The sequence below is a fragment of the Pseudopodoces humilis genome, chromosome 3 (assembly GCF_049639895.1).
Source record: "Pseudopodoces humilis isolate 2021_Gansu_Grassland_sample_001 chromosome 3, ASM4963989v1, whole genome shotgun sequence".
Lineage (NCBI taxonomy): Eukaryota > Metazoa > Chordata > Aves > Passeriformes > Paridae > Pseudopodoces > Pseudopodoces humilis.
This window is the reverse complement of record NC_142202.1, coordinates 58674596-58695316: the sequence shown is the minus strand read 5'-3', so window position 1 is coordinate 58695316 and position 20721 is coordinate 58674596. Positions and strand designations below refer to the sequence as shown.

At 38.2% G+C, this 20721-nt stretch overlaps 1 protein-coding gene across 24 annotated transcripts in view; it reads left to right on the top strand.

Annotated features, from left to right (window-relative positions):
• The window catches only part of EYA4 (EYA transcriptional coactivator and phosphatase 4), a 143963-nt gene that overhangs the window by 99737 nt on the left and 23505 nt on the right, over positions 1-20721 (top strand). For 16 of the 24 annotated variants that reach the window (XM_014263616.2, XM_014263618.2, XM_014263617.2 and 13 more), the window contains 8 exons: positions 2035-2127; positions 7832-7898; positions 9809-9951; positions 10102-10245; positions 11112-11191; positions 11583-11763; positions 17222-17358; positions 18828-18911. In XM_014263616.2, the coding sequence (XP_014119091.2) occupies positions 2035-2127; positions 7832-7898; positions 9809-9951; positions 10102-10245; positions 11112-11191; positions 11583-11763; positions 17222-17358; positions 18828-18911 (929 nt within the window). The remainder of the gene's footprint in view (positions 1-2034; positions 2128-7831; positions 7899-9808; positions 9952-10101; positions 10246-11111; positions 11192-11582; positions 11764-17221; positions 17359-18827; positions 18912-20721) is intronic. The other 8 variants (XM_014263635.2, XM_014263636.2, XM_014263633.2 and 5 more) reach the window with 2 other exon arrangements.

The window sequence follows — 20721 nt, the reverse complement described above, 5'->3', positions numbered from 1 at the left end:
ACAACTTGAAAAAATGTGGCTAAAATTCTTCCCTAACGATTCCATATTGAAATAATATCCTGCTGCTTGCAGGGAGACTACATGGTAGTTTAATGAAACAGAAGCAATAATGAAAAGAGGTTTACATTCAAAAGACACACATTCAAAATTTTTTTTGCTCTCAGATAGTAAATGGAAAGGTACAGCTGTGTAACTGAAACCAGAAGGTATTACTTGGTTTGTTTGGCACTGGTGCACCAGTAATGCTGGAGGGCACTCTTACCAGTCACAGAGATAAATGCATCCCCATTTCTGCTGCTTGATCCAAACTGGTGTTCCTCTGAATTCAGTGCAGGTCACTTGTACAGTTGTTGACATCAGCAGCATCCCATGTGACTTCCTGAAATAAGATGCATTGGGCAGTATGTGAGTGGAAATGGGATGTGGTTTTGTAGGAGAGGTAACTCACACAGGGCTTGTCACAGGCAGCTTTACTGGTGCAATTTCTGATCAACAAATCGCGGTGCTCACAGCCACAGGGAAGAATAGCAGAATGGCTCTGTAGGAGTTGTTCTGGACATTTTTCCAATGAGGAAACTAAATCCTTTATTTAGCTCATGCACTGCCTTTTCCTCTGCAGACTGTATGAGGGACAGTGAGCTAGGGGGCAGCTCAGGCTGTACTTGGACTGAATCAGCCTCTGGGAGTGCCTCTATCTCATCTAGACATAAAGGGAGACTAGTAGGCACCTTTTATACTCTTGATTTAGGTGACGAAATCTGAGCCACAGTTTTTAAATACATTGCCAGCTCAGAAATATGAAATTCCTCCCTTTCCCATACTATTGCCAGTGCAGTCAAATGTGGATGCAGTGATGTTGACAGATGGGAACTTTGGTCAGCTTAGCTGAGGCCTCTCAGAGGCGTCAGGTAACCAGCTGGCAGAGAATGCCTTTCCTTGGCGTGTGTTAGACCTGCTGGGGGGCTCTGTCAGGCTGGCTGTCACAGCAAAGGCTTCTTCACAAATCCCAGGCTGTGCCCTCACAATCTGGATACCTGACATTCAGCTGTGGTAGTTGCTTGTGCAGGTCTTCATTGCCCCTTCAATCTGTGCTGCTAGGCACCAACCTGTGATATCTGTAAGCATGTGATGAATGTCCATGGCCAACCCTAACTGACCTTCATGAGGAAATTGCATTAATATGCTGAGGCTTCTGCATTTGCCAGTCAGACAGCTAACAGGAGCTGCGGTTTATTCTCTACTGCTGTTTCATACCACATCAATTGGATGGGTGGTTCCCAAATTTCACTACAAAAGTCCATGCCGAATGTTCTGTTCAGGTAACATATTAAATTACAAAATATGTATTGCCTCTGTGGTGCTTTTTGTGCTTTCAATTACAGCTTGGATGATAAGAGAGTGCATGATGAGCCCTAAGAAATAAATTTGCGTTCGGAGTAGACCAAACTGTTTTGTAACCTCTGAGTAAGAAGCTGACTTGTCATTTGTGTCTTACTCCAGCACTTTGGCTTTTTTTTCTTTCCAGCTTCTCTCTTCAGTTATGGAAAACTGCTTGCTGGTGACCCAGCTCAAAAAGGCCCCCACAGACCCTGTAAAAGGGGAAAGGGAAAGGCAACATGCTGGCACTGTGAAAGTAATTTGCTTCTGTATTAGCATGAAACCATATTATAATAATTTTACATGTCAGGCAAAACTATTTTTGTTACGTGCTACATCCCTTGACAGCTAATATTTCCTTCCTCTGTGCTACTCCAAAGAAATTGTTAGAATCAATAAGATTTAGGTTGAAATCTCCCCAGAAGATATTCCAGTTGCTAAAACCAATAGCTGGATGAATGTACAGATGCAGAGCTGTGCAGATAAATGGGCATTCCTGTCAGATTCCTGTCGATTGTCTCAGTATGGTGCTAGAGAGAAGGTTGAAGAGGTTGCACGTGTGCTTGTTTGAGCTGGACTACCACTAGTGAGACTGGCATGAGTGCTCCAGTACAAATCTAAAAGTAAAATCTCATGTCTACTTATTCTTCTATGTAGTGTCTCTTCTTGCAGTCAAAACAGAACCCATGAACAACAGTGAAACAGCAACAACAACTGGAGATGCATCGCTTGACACTTTTACTGGGTCAGGTAAAGCCATAATAAAATGACATTTTGTTAGATGCACATTAATGCGGCATTTATAACCCTCACTAATGAACATTTGCATGGAAGCAATCTTTTCAAAGTTACTATAAAATATTATAGTATTTTGTACCTAATAATAATAATAATTGTAATAGAAATAATAGCTTTTTCATTTTTGTAAATGCAACTCAGAAATTTACGTGATGTGTGATCTTAAAGAATGCCTGATAATGATGCCTAAGACCACTGCTGTCTGCAAAAGTCTTAAAAATGATACTGTTATGATGGTACTGTAGATGTTTTTTCTGAGTGTTAGTCTTGTATAATACTAGAAATAAAAAAATGAGATTGTAACAGCCAAGCTAATTTGGACAGTTTCAAATATTAAGGTTTATAGCTCAGTGCTAATCCTTTTACTCCTGTTAGCATTGTGTTAGTTTAAACACTGACCAGATTGCTGTGTTGGTCTCTTTCCACTGGGATGAGCTACTTCCTTTCCAATAAAATAGTTTTATTTTAAATAATCACGAGCTTCAATTACTTCTCAAAAATTCAAACAAACAGTGGTTTAAGTAGATCCTATAAATTATTAAAATGTGATGAACTGTGGAAAAGTACAGACAATCAGCCTTCAAATCATTAAGTTGAATCCTGCTAATAATAATATTAAAAAGGAGTGGAGGAAGAATAAGGTTTGCAGCTGGAAATACCAGTTCAGTAATGGCCTGACTGAAATGTCACCAAAGTCACAAGTCACCAGTTCAAATTAATAGATGCTACTATTAATTTGGTAGAGTTAGGTTGTCAAGCCCTATTTAAAATATTTTGGAAATCACAATGTTCCTGTGTAATTATTTTTTTTTTAATTTGGGTTTTGGAATTGTCTTTTAGCCATCAGTTAAATCTAGAAGTTGATTATTCAGAAAAGTATTCATAACTAATTTAATTCCTGAAGAAAAGGTAATTTGTGAGCTTTAGAGTGTTTGCTGTTTCTAATCAGAAAAACAAAAGCATTTTCCTCATTATAATTATACTGAGAGGATCCTCAGATTAAAGGCTAAAAAGTTCCATAAAAAATTAAATAGTCTGGCCTAAAATTTAGTCTTTCACTCTGTTTTTACTCAATGCTAAAAATTCATTACTAATGATTATAAATCATAAAATATCCAACCTTTTATATTATTTTTTTCATTGTTGCTCTAATTTTATCAGCTTCTGCCCTGTATTTAAGGCAGCTGAGTTGTATTCTAAGGCAACATTGGAGTGCCAAGAATTGTAGCCTTCAGCTCAGGTTTAGATAACCAAGTAACAGCTTGATTTCCCCAGGTGCCACTCACCCGTCAGCTTCCACTGACTTCAAAAGAAGTCTTGAAATCTCTACACTTTAGATGTTTGGAAAGTTGGTGCCTCAAAAAAAAAAAAAAAAAAGAAAAAAAAAAAGGCAGGAATTTGAGCCTTGCATAATCCTTTTTCGCCTGTTAGCCACCTGTGTATTCAATGGAAATACAAACCTGGATCTCAATTTAGTGCACAAACTGAAGCATTAAATGAGTACAGTCATTCTCAGTGGGAAATCAATAGTCTGCCTGTCTGGGTGACGTGCAGTCTTCATCATCAGAGTGGGACACAGAGCTGCCCTGACAACACACTCAGCCTTTCATAAAGATTGAAGATGTTACTTTAGCGTTTGTCTTTTACTCGTACTCCCAAATCAGACAAATTTTTTTTGCTCTAATTTTATGGGAAAAGCACTAAAGAGCAGCAAAAACTCAGCAAAACCAGGATTTCTCTGAGTTTTTAGCCTAACTGGCTAGTTGGGAAGTTTAGTGGGTTGCCAAAGACAGTAAATGCTGAGTAGTAGACAGATGTCGTTTCAGATAAGCCACCTGTGACTGAAAAAATGCGTAACAAGGCCCAACACAACAGTTTGTTTTTTCCTGAAAACAGTTTGTGTTTTCCTGAAAATGAGGGACATATATGTGTTTCTCCCAACTATGGCAAAGTCATGATGCCAGCACTTTTCTGTGTTTTATGAAATGAGATATGGGTGAAAAGAGAGCTGGTGCTGAGATGCATTTAAGAGCCTGCCATGCAGAAATCCTCTCCTTCAAACACTCTGCCCATTAAAATTGATTTCCCTGCTCCAAGGGCAATCAAAACACGTGACCTACCCTGGAACTGAGCAGAAGGCTCAACAAGCCCTGTGGGGTGTAAAGTAGTCACCTCTGGCCCTAATGACCAGCTGTAAGTGATGGTCAAACAGATTGTGCGGGGAATAGGGCAGGAGAGACAGATTAGACTTCACAGAAAACTGTGATTCTGTGAACTGTTGGTTGAAAAGCTAAGAGGATAAAGCACATAGCTCTCTTGAATTTAGAGGGGCAGTTGCCCTGGTGGCCTTGCCCTGGCTACTGGGATTGGCAGGATCCTGTTCAGGGCTGCAGCCCATGTGTTGCAGCTCATGCTCAGGGCCCCGGTTCCCCTGTGCTGCAGAGCTGCCCCAGGAGAATCTGTGCCTCTGGGCAGGTGAGGAGTCACACTGTGCATCCCCCTTCCTCCTCCTGCAAAGAGGAACAGTTGGTAATTAGTGTCCTCAGTTTGCAGCTCTGTGATTTTGCAGCACACTCCCACTGGGCTGGGCATTCACAGGCCTGGGAGAGATTTTCATCAACTCAGATTTTCTCAACTCAGCTGAGATTTTCATGCACTGTGAATTTGTTGCAGCTGCTGTACTGTAATAGTGTGTATATATTGCTTACAATAGTGGATTAATCTGAGAACAGTTTTATCATTTTAGTGGAGTGGAGAGGGAGTTATGTGATGTTCTAATTGTTTTTATTATTTATTACACACAGGTTATAGAATACAGTTTTTAGATATAGAAAACAATTTCTGAAGGCTATAAAGGTGAAGCTAGGGAATGTCACTGCTGTTTAACCTACATAACCTCCCTAATGCATAGAGATTATGATGGTACTTAAATGAGGTCCTTTTAACCTAACCTTTTTGCACAGAATTTTACAGATGCGTAATGAAAAAATGCAGAACTCCAGCCCACTTTAATATACTGAACATGCAATTAAAACAGTTAATGGCCATTTAAACCCTCCACAACCACCTTGGCCAGTTGAACTAAGAGAGTAACTGGTAAGAGCTGGCTGTCAGCTTGCCCCCTCTGTGAAATAACATTAATTGGGACTGGAGAGATCAAGGGTCTTATACCTGCCCTGAAGGGCATTCCTTCAGTAATTTCAAGTAGTGAAGTCTTAGGAATATTTGAGTTTTTCAGAGAATAAACAGTTTTGGGGTTTTCTTAACATTTTTTTAGCAACACAAAAGAGCATTTAGCCCCGTTTATATAATGCCTGTATAAAGTGCCACAAAGCCCACAGCAGCCTGCCTCCACCATCTCCTCCACTGCCAGCAGTCCTGAGAGAAGGGAGATGTTAGGAGATGTTTGGCTGTCCAGCAGCCAAAGCTGTTAAAAGTTTGATGACCCTTAAAATTAGTAGTTTCATCTGTGAGATACAGGTGTGGTCCACAGGCTCCACTCAGTCATAACTTATGCTAGTTCTCTTATGCATATTCTCTTATGCTAGGCCTTACATCTGTGTTTCTCAAACATCTCACAGTCTCAAATGTAGTGGACAAATTGCTGGAAAAAGCTACGGAGAAACAGTGAAAAGAATGGACTTTTTACTCTTGCCTCTTTCTCTTCGTTATACCTGGTAGTATTATCAGGGAAAATTTGGGATGAAACCAAGGAAATTTAAAACCAGACACATTCCAAAAGTATTTTATTTTCTTGTCTGAATTTTAAAAAATTAGGCATATGCAGAAAGAATTAAAAGGCAGGCAGAATAGTTTTTGCTGAAAAGTATCAGGTTTTGATAGCTCAAGTGATTGAAATGAATAGTCATTAATTTTTTTGTAGTTTATGTAAGGTAGAGTGGCATGGTAAATGTGCTTTAACCAAACTGATTAATTGACTGAGCTCTCATTCAGCAAATGAGCATACAAAAAGTAAAGCAGTATAGCAAAAATGGTCTGATAAGCCAATAATGGATCACAAAAGTTCCTTGCCCTGAAAACCACCAAGGTCACTCTGCTGCTATTGCTTGTCTTTAGAAAGGTCACAGAGCTACAACAGGGAAGGCTAATTACTCATCAAGCCTTAAATAACCAAGAGCATTATGTAGAGTTGTGTGAACCAGTTATGTTGATAGAAACAGCTATAGGTTTGTCTGGGAATAGCTGCCTGCACACGTAGCGGATTGCTCTGTGGAGCAAACCACGGAAAGGCATTCTCAAAAAAACCCTCAAAAATTATATCCACACAAAATTAAATTTAGCAGATTTCCATCACAGGCAAACCCTCAGTATCTTTTCAAACGGCAGCTGTTTTATAAAGTCTAATGGCACATGTTTTAAAAGTTATTATCCAATTCTTCTTTACTTTCAAACCATACTTAACTGCACATTTTAAAAAGAAGGTAATTGTTTTTCTTCTACTGTATTTTCCTTTTAAGTCCTACACATTCTAAATGCATTTAAACTATCTTTAAAAATATGAAGTTCTGTGTATGTTCAAAGCAATAGATCTGAGAGACGTTAATTGGGGCTGGATGTAGAAATGTATCATGTTTCATAAAATAGTTAGAAACCTAAACCTATTTGTCACTTATAAAATTCTGAATGTTCATTTCTACTACCATTATGAATAACTCAGGAAGAGGGTACACTTTGAAGTACAACTATGATTGATTAGACTAAAGAAATTCCAGTGCTTCATTGTGTACTTCTTTAATCTTTTGAGAAGTGAATGAACAGCAGATGGCCTAATAAAGACACTCTGTATGTTTGCCCAGTATGGATTTGCTCTGAAGGGATTGGTTCAACACTTTAGAGTACATATATTTGGAATACATCTGTCTTAGTCAAGACAGATGGCTAAAGGAAAGGGAAACTTCCAAACACTTGGAATTAATCCAGTGTGAGCACTGCTTCTGGATGAAATTTTAATGGGTTATGACTATTGTTCTGTTAGCTTACTTGGAAGAATGCAGCTGTGAATAGTATATAGATACACACAATTTGGATGGCTACTGAACAGGACTGTTTATGCATACTTTAAAATAAAAATGCTGTTGTTGGGGATTATATTCTATTTGGCCTGTTTATAATGGAAGTTAGTTGCTCTAGTGCTCAATCCAGTATCTTCCATCACCTAACCTAACTAAAATTAGTCACAACCATATAAAACATGCTTTTCCTATCCAGTGTTAAAATCTAACTTCTTGTTAATGTGAGACTATGAAGGTATGTGTATGTTATTTCAATCCCATGAAATATGTTAAATCACAAGATTCTTTTTTAACTACCCTTTTTAATACAACTTGCAAATTTGAAAGATCCACAATGTGTGGATTTCAGGTAATGTATGAAATACATGCCTCTGCAGTATACAGTCAAGTTGAGGAAACGTGACACACCCATGCTAACTAGAGAGTTCTGTACAACAGTAAAAAAGTTTGGGAGTTTTTAAAATTTTTTTTAACATGTTGCAGTTCTGGTGACATCTGCCTCCTTGAAAAGCTGTCCATTTCAATGGGCTTCTCTGTTAATGTTGCTGCTTTGTTTCACACTGTGTGCCTTTGTAGGTCTCCTGGTGTTTCTAACTGCTGTGCTCTTGTTTTCTGTTTTGCAGTAATAACAAGTAGTGGCTACAGTCCCAGATCAGCGCACCAGTACTCTCCACAGATATATCCCTCCAAGTTAGTGTCTGCACCTCTTCTACTCTTTTATAGACCTTGGCTGTGGGCAGTTTTGTGGTTTGTTGCAAACAAGTGTTCAGCAGGAGAAACGGAGAAAAAGGAAAATTCTTAAGCCATGGTACTGACTCAAGTACTGGCTCCTTCTCCAACTTTTTTTTCCTCGTGTGTCTACAGAGTAAGATCCTGCTTTGTGCAGTATTGCTGCACAAGAAATACCCTTGAATATCAGCACACAAGTAAAATAATCAGACTATTGCATTCTCAGACATCAGCATATTAACAGCATGTGCGGGGAATATATACAGATATATTTTGAAGAAGTCAGTTTATATATAGAACTCACAATTGCATGCACAAGTTGCATACTGAGGGGGTAACCCTGTCCCTGACCTTTCCACGGCTAGCATTGCCAAACACTTCCAAACATTCCACAATCATGAACCACCCTTTCCTTGTCCCTCTCTGATATCATAAGATTTAAAAATCAAATAAATTGGATTAGCTTTTAATCTTATTATTTTTAAGCCAACGGATGTTGTTAGAAATGGAAAATTTTTTCGTGGCTTTTTTTTTTTTGTTGGGGGGGAAACTGACTCTTGGGCAATCACACAAATCCAGGAGTGGGAACTTTAGGAAGAAACACCAAAGGTGTTGTACGAAACTGCTGCGGTTGGCAGTATATTAGTTTGCTTCTCCTGTGATAAGTGTTGTGCACAAGGGTTCTTGATTCCAGTATGTTTGTTTCCATGTATTTGATACAGCTATCGGTGAGACTTCGGTACAGAGAAATCTAAAGATTCAAGAGCCAATTAGGCTCTTTCAAGTTGGTTTTTTTTAACAAATTTGCAGTCATCTGATATTAGCCAAAAATTATTAATACAGAAAGTAGGTGCCTGAAGCAAGAGCAATCATTCCACTTAAAACAGGTTTTGGCAAACTGTGTTACATACCTTCGGCCAAATACATTACAAGGTTTAATAGAATCTTTAATCTACTGTTACAATTTTTTGGCACTTAAATTAATGAGTAATCCTTTTCTGATAGTAAATGCTGCCAACTGTACTGAATTAATTAGAAAGAAAAAAAAAATTAAAAATTGGAATCTGAAATTTAGTCATGGCTTTTAATGGCTAGGTTTCAGTTAGCGTAATTCTGCAGAGTGTGTTTATTCAACTTTTGGTCCATAAAGTCTTATTTGACTTACAAAACAATCCAAGAAAAATGTTTCTCTGTATATTTTTGCAACTCTGGAGGGCAAAAAATTTAAACTTGATTTTATTCAATCTCTCTATAAAACCTCAGTATTCATAAATAAAAGACCATTTTTATTTCCATTCTATTTTCCTAGCCCATATTTTCCGAACATTTAAAGCCCATCTGGTTACCGAAGTATTGCTGTCGGTATTTTTCATGCTGCTCTCAATGGGTAGGATCCATCTCCCATTGAAGCTACATGTCTGTTGAAGCAGAACCTACACAGATGACATAATGTACTAGATTCAGCATTCGCCTCTGTGTTTCCTCTGTTCTTCTAGTCCAAGTTTCACTCCACTGGATTAAAAAAGTGTGGGGTCTTTTCTAATTGAAGCGTTCTGATCTCAGCTGAAAGAGGTTAAATCCATATAAAGGCATGCAGCAGTGGCACAGCCCACCTAAAAGTGGACGCAGTAGCTTAAGAATTAAATTGTAGTGATGGGACAACATAAAATATTCACTGTGCCTTGGGGAATGTGGGACAGAGTGTCTTTCAGCTTATTTCAGTGGGGGATGGAATAAATCCCAGAAGAGGAGCAGTTGGCAGAATAATGAACTTTCTTTGGACATCTTTAAACCTTTTTCTTTACTTTATTGCTTAAATCAACATACAAAGTATTTGTTGCCACAGTAATGCTATTTTTCCTGATATTTAGGCCCTATCCGCACATTCTTTCTACACCAGCAGCTCAAACAATGTCTGCCTATGCCGGACAAACCCAGTATTCAGGAATGCAGCAGCCAGCGGTCTATACAGCCTATTCCCAGACAGGACAGCCCTACAGCTTACCCACTTACGGTATTTGACCACTTCTTACTTCACTTTATGTAGAACTAAAAGCAATGTTGACTGGAATGGTGTTTTTTTTATTTTTTGCTTTCTCTTTTGTTTTTCCCAACTGTAACAAAATATTTTAAAGAATCAGTTAAAAATTAATTTCTTACACAGATTTGGGTGTAATGTTGCCAGGCATCAAGACGGAAAGCGGGCTCTCGCAGACCCAATCTCCACTGCAGAGCGGGTGCCTCAGTTACAGCCCAGGGTTTTCCACCCCACAGCCAGGCCAAACACCCTACTCTTACCAGATGCCAGGTGAGTAGCCACCTCTAAAATTTAAAGCTAAGTATTTCTTCCCAGTGCTAATAGGAGTATGCATATTCATTTTGATTCTCTGTTACTTTAGATCTGGTCATGGAATGCAGTCCCTACTTGCACCTTCTTTTGGATTTTTTAGTGGAGTGAAATCCACTAATTTTTTCAATGGCAGGATTGGAAGCATTTGTTATATTTACTAATATATACAAGTCTCTTCTTGTTTTTATGTTCCTGAGTATGACATAATTTTATACTTGTTTCTCCTTGGATTAACATAATGTTTTAGAATTTCTCCTTATTTGATACTCTTTCATTTACTAGTCAGTTAATAATTCCTTGATTACCCTCTGATCATCGATAACCTATTTTATTTGGATAATTTTTAAGCTTCTTATACAATGGTTAATCTTCTGCATATTACAACCTGCAATATGAATCATCTGATTTATGCTGAAAACAAGGACATGCCTCATTACAGATTGATTAAAAACACCCGGATATAGTCTTTCGAAAAGGTTTTTGTTTCGCAAACGTAACACTAACGTATTAAAAATGAAGGCAAAAGAGAAAAAACTGTGTTTGAGGAGAGGTGAGAATGCAATAAACTGAAAAACGCTTTCTAAATTGGTGAGATGACTTACTGCTGATATCTTCCTTGCATGGTGTGAAGAGGAATGTATGCTTGTATGCGTGGAAGTAGCTTTTAATTTCTTTAAAAGTTTCACTACAATGTTTTATGCTTCTAATGGAAAATAAAAGTTGCTTTTTTGTTCTGATTCATCTGCATCTTAACATGGAATATTCTAATTAGAATTTTGATTCGCAAACAAGTTCTCACAGTTAATTGTATTTCTTAATTTTAGGTTCTAGTTTCACACCATCGTCCACTATTTATTCAAACAATTCTGTTTCAAATTCTACAAACTTCAGTAGTTCACAACAGGTATGAATATTGCCATTTTTATTTGCCAGTTACAAAAGGACTTATATAACCCAGAGATAGCATGTTATTTTAATTTAGATCTGTTATGTTGAGTGACACTTACTGTGGTTCAATGCTATTTTCTGTGGAAAATTACCAAAATCTTACTGGAAGCCTAGTTACATATTTTAGCACTTAAATATTTCAGCAGCTTCCCTGTAGTCTTTTAGTAAATACCTTTAAATTAAAAACACTAACTATTCTTAAATTTAAAAAAAAACCAAAAACAACTAAACCAAGCCTTCAAAACACTAGCAAAAGTCATATGATTGTACACTTAGAAATATTTAATTGGGAAAAAGTCACTCATTACTGTATTTAATTGGGTGCTCTGCTGCATCTGCTGTTTCAGGATTATCCGTCATACACAGCTTTTGGCCAAAATCAGTATGCACAGTATTACTCAGCATCAACATATGGTGCATATATGACCTCAAACAACACGGCTGATGGCACTTCAACATCATCAACCTACCAATTACAGGACTCTCTCCCTGGCTTGACTAGTCAACCAGGTACAGATCTACATTCAGGTGAAAACAATTTTTGTATTTTATTTGCTGTTTTTATAAAGACAAGATTTCCACATTCAGCTTACATGGATATTGATATTTTAAGTTTGTGCCTTTCAGAAAACTTTGTGATGTAAACTGCCCAAAATAAGCTTTTTTTACTGTTTAGTTAGGAAACCAGTCCAGTTTGTTTGCTAATTAAAGAAAACTTTTTGCAGACTGAGATGATTGTCAGTATCACTGGCGGTGGAACAGTGCTGTTTCCACCTACACATTCTGAAGTATTGCTGTAAAGAATTTAAAGCAAGATACCATTTTTCATTTAATTATGCCTCTGCCATGCTGGAAAGAGCCCATGGGCTTTATTCAAATGTTTACAAGCCATGCTTGCTAGTTCACTAATTTAAGTAACCAAGAGTAGAGAAATAAGTTGCTAGCACCATAAAAAAAAATAATTGTATTGAACTGGTTGAATTTGCAAGAAGAGCATTAACAGGAGACATGAGGAGGCTCCCTTTGCCTGCCCAGCCCTGCCCTCTTGTGCACAGCCACCACAGCACAGTGGCCTGCTGCTTGTATTCCTAGGACATCCCTGGAGGGTAGTGGCAGTTCTTCATTTTTCTTCAGCATTTTTCTTTGTCTTGGAATGGTCTCTTTCAGGGTCACCAGCTTCACTCAGCCAGTGTGGGCAGTGTCTGCCACGCCCACAGACTGTGAGTATTAAAAGACTAACAAACTGGATTTTGGGTTAGGCTCTGAATAGGGAGGAGTTAATGCTTTAGTCAGAAAATCACCTTACTGCAAAAATCTTCCTAATAAATGCACCATCTTACTGAAAAATGCAGTAGAAAGACTAATGTATTATTGTAATGAATTTGTACAAAGGAAAGGTAACACTGTGTAGAAAAGCATAAGCAAGGACTCAGACATAATATAATCTGCTCAAATTTGCTAAAAATACTGGAACTTTAACTAAATTAGTTGAAATTTTTCCTACCCAGATGTTTTCCTCAAGCTGATTTTTAAAGTGTAACAGTGCATGTGTTTGCGGGTGTGTGTTTGGGGTGGGGTATGGATATGGATATGGATATGGATATGGATATGGATATGGATATGGATATGGATATGGATATGGATATGGTATGGAATGGTGATAGAAAGATGCATATTATCTTGATTTTTGATGAAAAGTGTAATGTCATTCAGTAGTCTCAGAATGCAAGTCTAGGAAGAACCTGAAGGTAATGTGAAATCAAGTGAAATTTCAACAGGTGGAGGATATCTGTAACAGACACAAATCATATGTAAAGAATTTTTAAATGAGAATAGAGTGTACTCACAAGTTACAAGTTATGCTTTGATAACTGTGTATGTCCTGTGTACTTTTACTTGCTGCTTTATTATTCCTTCATATTCTTATTTGAGAAAATCAGACAGTTTCCCATGTTGTTTCTCCCCTAGGTATTTGTTTCCTAGAAATGCTGTGTAAACATATCATGTATTATTATAAGTACCCTTAGTATTGAATAGAATTGGGTTGTGCTTCTGAGTTTAACAAATCTGCCCCCATCTGCTCCTTATTTCTGTGAAGCGTTGCGGTGATCACGCGACCCTCTGCTGAGAGTGAAACGCCCACTTTGTGAATGCATGACATGCCTGTGCCCTTCTGTGTCACGGTAAAAATAAATTTCCATTGGTGAGGAACAGTGTCTTGGAGATAATTTCAGATATCACAGATCATACTGCAGTTCTTTAGCACTCACCATGTTCACTTGCTGTCAAACAAGTCCTTAAGACTTACTCCAGCAAAATCCTAAGACTAAACACAGCAAGGCGCTTCATTCTCCTGGCATCTCTACTAGCTGTTAATTCATATATCTAATCAAAGTCTCTAATACTATCTGCACATACAGGATTTCTAATTTTCATAATAAAGCTCCGTCAGATCAAGAGTCACTACCACCCAAAGCCTTATTTATTGACCATGTAAAGAAAATGAGATGAAAATTAAATAGACCTTACTCTTTCTACTATTCATGACAAGCATAACTACAAGTCAGGATAAAAAAGCAGGCTTGTAATGTTGAAGCTGTCTTCTGGCTGCTCTGTCTGGTAAAGATATGTTGCAAAAGTCAATCCATAAGGAAAATACGAAGTGGCTCAGAAATTAATCCATTTCACATCTGTGTAATGCTCAGCTCCTTAAACCAGGAACTTCTCTTCAGAGGTTGCATTGAGCCTGCCTTATATTAAGATTTTTCAAAATACACTCATTAACACAGAGTATTTGTGAGATAAATAGGTGTCTACTAGGGCACTTCATCTCAAACAGGGATAATTCAGATGGCCTGGGAGGTGAGGTCTCAGCAGATCAGATAGACTTGAGTATATTTGATGAATACAGGAGTACATTTAATCTGGAGCAAATAAAACTCTAGCAGAGAATATATGCCTGAATAAAAGCTTCATGTGAAGGCACCTTGCTGTTATATATCCAGGGCTAGGGGAGGCAAATCACCGTAGGATATTAGCTCCTGTTCCATTACTGGGATGCAGCAAAGCTTAATTTGGTACCCACAATGAAGTCACCCTTTGCAGCTTTTCTGGGAGATAGCATTAGGTTTATATTCAGACTGTACAAACTCTTTTTTTTCCTTCTTAAGTCGTAGAACTGTGTTTTAACAAGGAGGAGGGGATGTTCACATCATTGAACTAGAGGTGGAAAACAATGTCCTGGATATGAAAGACCACCTCCATTTGTAATGGGGTGCCGTAATTCCCTTTGTAACTTGGTGCTGTAATTCCCTGTCCTCTAGCTGAAGCTGCTGTAAGGTCTCCACAGCATGAAAAGCATGAAAAGCTTCATATTCAAGTGTATGAGTATGTGTAAGAACATCTGTGAAAAATAGGTCATTCCATATTCTGGTTTTAACATTTTCTTCCTGTTTCCTTGGATCACTGGCACTGCTCACAGTCCCAGTGTGAAGAGGCTATGAGGTATATTTATTAGGCATGTGTTGAATATTGAAAAAGCTAAAAAATTTCAAATATTGTAATTAAACTTTCTGTCTATTCAGAGCTGCAGTAGGAGCTTTTCATGATGGTAATGTTTTCAGTACTCATTGGTACTAGAATTTCTCACATTCTTTTATGTTACAGGGCTGAATTTTTAATAAGTTTTCATTTTATCAGCATTGACCTCATTTCGAAAACAAACAGAGGATAAGAAAAGTGCAGTTTCTCCTTTAGGCTGCTGTTGGTAAAAAGCAAATCAAGCAGTTAAGCCTACAGTTGTTTAAAAAAACAAGCACCACTGACTTCTGCAGTTCTAAAATAGATGCATACCTTGCACTCAAGTAAGAGACAGCTGCTCATTCTGATTTAGAGATTAGTGTAATGAAATAAAGTTGGCTTTAAATATCTAGATTTTACAAGGAACAGCGATTAGTTACAGTACTGATTAATAGATAATTATGCCATCATGTACAGCATTGGCCCAAGCAGAAGCCTAGAGCAACTGGTAATGGCTAATGCTAAATGAAAATTGGAGTTATTTACTTCAGTTGTTGGGCAATTCCAGAGAAGATTTAGAACAGGGTAGGGAGGGGGAGGGGGGCAGGGGGTTATATTTTATTTTCGGTAGATTAGAATAAACAGAGTTACTGAGAACAGATGTTTTAATACATTACTGTGAAAATGAGTCTTGATTTTGTTGTAATACGTTGCAGTGTTATAAATAAGACTTTTGTGGTAAGAATGTAAACATTCATTTTCACTTTCTTAGTTTTTGCCTTTTCTTTCTGGGGCTTTGGTTTGGGACAATTTTTCCATCCAACAGAAAAATCTAGGAAATAATTTCTGCACAGAGCTCTTGCACACTCAGAACTTATTTCAAAGCCATTGTAGGTTTTTGCTGCATAAGGATTCTGATTTGGATGCTTCTTTACATTTGAAATTACCCAAGTACATTTTGCTGTTCTTATGGGGAAGGAGCCAAGATAATGTGATCCTTATTGATTGCTTCACTGCCTGCTGTGACCTTGCTGACATCAACACCATGCTGGGAATAGAAATGATGAGTCAACAAGAACTGTCTCTCTCCCCATTCTGTAGGGATGTCTGCCTGTGTGTCTTGTCCTTTCTCTGCATACATCCATGAAAAGTCACTTAGCCTCTAAGCCTCTACATGCTCAGACCCCTTAATTCGTGGTGACCCTCACCTGGACTAACTCCAGTTGGACAATATCTCTCTTCTAATTGGGGACCTGTGTGTTTTTCTAGATGTGGTCTTGCAAGTTCAGAACAGAGCAAAAAAATCAATTTCCTTCATCTGCTGGACACCCAGTGATGCTCTGTAGCAAAAATGAAAAAAAAAAATCATATTCAAACTCAAAATCAGATGTATCATAGATGACTTTTGGGAAATGTTTGTAACAACTGTTAATTTATTCTGCATATTTGCCATCCTGAGCACTTCTAACAATTATTACCCATGGCCCAGAAATGCTCAGTTACAGACAGCTCAAGGACTTGAATCAAAATCTGTTGTAGATATCAGATCAAAGCTGTACCCTTTCCTCCTTTAGTGGAGAAAAATCAAACCATTATTAATAGGATAAATGATGTAGGAGGGTTGGGCTTTTTTTGTATTTTATCACTTGGGAACCTAGCCAAACTGCATTTACTGCTAGGAGTTTTGAAAGCTAAAGATGCTAAGCTTAAATGGGTAAGTCAGGGATGGGCTGGAGTGTGGTTAAGACCAGCTATGCCATACCAGATCAAAGGCCCTTCCAGCACATCTCTGTGACAGCCCACAAAGCCTCAGACTTAGAGAAAGTTAATCAGAACACAGCAAGTACAACTTCATCCTCTTTCAGGTACTAACCAGAATATTGCATTTAATATTATGACTTTCCTCTGACAACTTGTGGGCTGAGGTATGGTGAAGAAAAAAAAAGTGAACTTTAGTAAAGATGTGTGACATGGGAGGAGGACATGAAGCTGGAAGCTGCCAGGCTGTTCTGGATCACGGATGAGTTCCCAAGTGAATTCTGGTAAAAGTAAAGCAGGATTTGGAAATAAGTGTAGCTGAACTGAAAACATGGGAAATTGACTACTTTAATTAAAAAGCACTTCATGTTTTGAGAAACCATTAGTGTGACTTCTGAAATACATCTTTCTTGCCTATATTGATATTTTGCCTGGGCTGGTGTGTATTTGTGCATATGCACATGTATATGTGTCATTTTAATTTTTTCTTATTCTGCTAAGGTTTATAGTGTCTCATTGGTAAAGTCAGAAGTGTGTGTGACATCTACTGATTCCATCTACATAAGACAAACCACATTCTTTTTATACAACATTTTTACATGTCTCCTGTCATGGAGACATACATACAGACGTGTTGAACTTTGAGGAAAAAGAAGTTAATTATTTAAAAGTCCAGCACTAATTTTTACATGAATGGTTGACTCTACAGGGGAGTTTGACACAGTGCAGAGCCCCTCCACGCCAATCAAAGATCTTGATGAGAGAACATGTAGGAGTTCTGGGTCAAAGTCTCGGGGTAGAGGGCGGAAGAATAATCCATCACCCCCTCCGGACAGTGACTTGGAGGTATGTCTGTGGTAATTGATGAATGTTAATGTGGAGGTTTTCTCTGATGAAGTGTAAATTCTGAATACTGCAGCTGTGAAAATAGCTTAAAGCATTTTAGAAGACATCATGGGCTCAGTCTCACTATCTGAATGTAATAGAGAGCAGTAGCTGTTTTAATCCAAATGCACAATGACACTTTATTGTTCTGCATTACGTGTCTATCTCGTGCAATAGAACCACAAATCTGCACTCAAAAGTGTGATGTTTTCTTTTAGTTTTTGAAGTAGGAAATCTCAAATATATCACTCAGCTTAATTACATTTATTTATGGATGCAACATGAATATGCAGGATCATCTGGCCATAGCCTTTTAAATATTTAGGTGCCAGTTTGTGCTACATCAGCGGATCTCAAAAGAGGCAGCTTAACTCAGTGAAGTGTGGCTGTGGTTAAGTATGTGCAAGATCAGTGCCTTAGCAAAGGAACACATCTGCCTGATCTATGGGATGACAGTTTCAATCAGAGGTGACTTTTGGCAGCAGAGTCGTGTTGGCCACGCGGTGCCTTGCAGTGGCAGGAGCAGCAGGAGGAAGCAGAGTGCCTGTGTGTGTCACACTCCAGCTGTGGCACCAGCTGTGCTGCCTGCCCATGCTGTGTGTCCCCTGCTGCCACCAGAGCAGTGCAGAGAGCCAGCAGCCCTGGCCTGCCCCACTGCCCTGCCTTCACTGACCAGCCCTGGCTACAGCAGAACACAAAATTGGTGCTGGGACTTGGCTGACCACATGGCCTCTCCTGGGGTAACAGGGTGTTCTGCAGGGCTAAGAAATTATTGTAAATGTCACTGCTTTTATACAGAAACATACTTTTTTTTTTTTACTTTTTTTCTCTTCAAAGGATTTAATTTTTCCAGTGAAGAAACTAACTTCTTACATTTCAGGGTTTCTTTTGTTTCCTTGGGTTTTTTTTATTTATTATTTTAACCAGTGATAATCAAAATGAGTGAAATTGAATGAATGAAACTGAGTTTAAAGAATTGATTTTATCCTACAGTATTATTTAAATTCTACATGGCAGTGGCATAGAGCACTTTTACCCAAGATTTTAATTAAACTGTGGAAATAAAAAGAATCTTGAATCACTAAGGCTTGCAGAGAAGTATCTGAAAGTACTGTTTATCCATTGCAATTGTTTGACCCATTACATTCTGTAATCTGTATTACAGAGCTTTTGTGAAAAGCTTTCTATAGAACAAGTAAGAAATAGTTGAAGAGTTAAAAAGTTACTTTTTACCTTTTTTTATTGCTTTTTTGGCTTTTTACCATGCATGATACACTACTATTGCTGATTTTCAGAGAAAATCTGCTCATTTAATAAGTACTTGGTTAAACTTTTAAGACTCAGTTGACTTTTAGCCTCCCTGGGTGTGGTGGGGTGGTGGGACTGTGATGTTATTTGTTCAATAATATTTTCCTCAATTCCTTTTTCAGCGTGTATTTGTTTGGGATTTGGATGAAACAATCATAGTTTTTCATTCGCTGCTTACAGGATCGTATGCACAGAAGTATGGCAAGGTATGTGAGCTGTGAATTTTGTGTTAATTCACTGCACCTATCTGGCCTGACTGTGAATGTGTTTTTCACCTTTGTGTTCTTTATAGCTTTTATGGGTGAAGTTAAAGTGTACAGTAAACCCCATTTTCAGAGGATTTCATGGTGAAGAAGTCAAGGAGAGAAATGAGACACAGACCCTAAGTACAATGCAGGAGGCAGGGCTGAAGCAAATGCTGCAAATGAGAGGAGAATTTATAGAGGAACAAGAATGAAGTTCCTGATGTGCGTTGGAAGAGACATTGCAGGGAGACAATAGATGAAGTGCAGAAGTGGAAATAACTGACAATATCTGGAAGAGCAGAGAAAGAAAGAACAAACTGGGCTAGTGGGTGAATTTACCAGGAAATTTATGAATAGGATGGGTAAGAGTCTGACTTATTTCAATGCCAGATACAGATGTTGTTCTTTGACTCCCCACCCTCTTCACTGAATTTTTGGTTCCCTTGGCTGGCTCTGGGGTGAGTAATATCGAGAGTGAAACCCTCTCCCTGGTGGTTTTAAGCATCCTCTCTCCTCCAATGAGTCCAAAAGGAGTTCAGGTCACAGAGCAGTGAGTGGGAGAGCAGGAAGAAGAGTGAGGGAGGCAGTGGCAGACTGCAGGAGCAGGAGCTCTAGGGCTGGTGCTGGCAGTCCAGGGAATGGCTGCTTGGACAAGGTGAGAGGGGTCTGGTGTGGAGCAACAGGAGCAGACCAATGGGAGAGGTAAAGGCCTGGATAAAACAAAAAATCAAAACAAGGAAGAAGGAAAATGGATAAAGGAGATGTTGTTACATACATACATACATAGTTTTCTCTGTGCTGTGCTATTCAAGTGAAATTAATGCAAAGGTGCTTCTTTTTAAGAACATAACCATATTGTCTCAGATAAGGGGCTTGTTTAGCATGTTTTCAGCATCTTTATTCCAGCCAGAATCAGATGCTTGAAAAAAGGATGTGAGAAACAGTATATTATAGAAATGCTTTTCACAATCTCCTCCTATACCACTGGGTTAGAAAAGTCCAAAGCCAGAGCCTGTGGAATATAACTAGAGATGAGCCAGTCTTTCATGCAATCAACCTTCTGTGTTATTAAAAAAGAAAGGTAATAGGAAAAGTCACAGGCCAAGTGCAAAATCTGAATTTCTGGAATGCTAAGATAAGGATAGGTACTCTTGTAAAAAACAGCCTTCCTTGCTTTGCAGCTTCACAGTGCCAGATGTGTGCACTTTTCAGTACTCTGTCAAGAAATCCTCTTCTGCTGTTTTTCAGACATTGTAACAATTGTGACTTTGTCAGAATCATTTCCAGCTAATAGTTATCAAAACAAGAAAGAAACATAACTTTTGTATCACTCTGAGAGTAGCCTATAGACTACCACAGGACTTGCTGAATTGTCACAGTGATAAAGTTATTCCTTTCATTGTTTTTTGATTGTGCCCTTTGGATGTTTTCTAAATCAACTGTAACACATAGTTTTAAAAGTCAGATCACATTTTGTAACTCAAAAAATATCTGTGGATAACTTTGAAAACTGTCTTGGAAACAGTAACAGAAATGTAATTTCTCTTGGTAAATTAGTAATTGCATATTAACAGACAGTAGTACTGACAGCAGATAAAGTCTTATATAAACTAAAAGTGTCTCAAGGGTTGGTGAAATTAATGTAGTTATACTGCTGAGACAGTAAACAAATAACATGGATGACAATGAAGCAAAAAGTGTTTCAGTGAAAGGAATTACAAAGTTCTTAAGTAAAACCATCTTTTTTCTTTTGTATTTTCTCTCTGTCCAC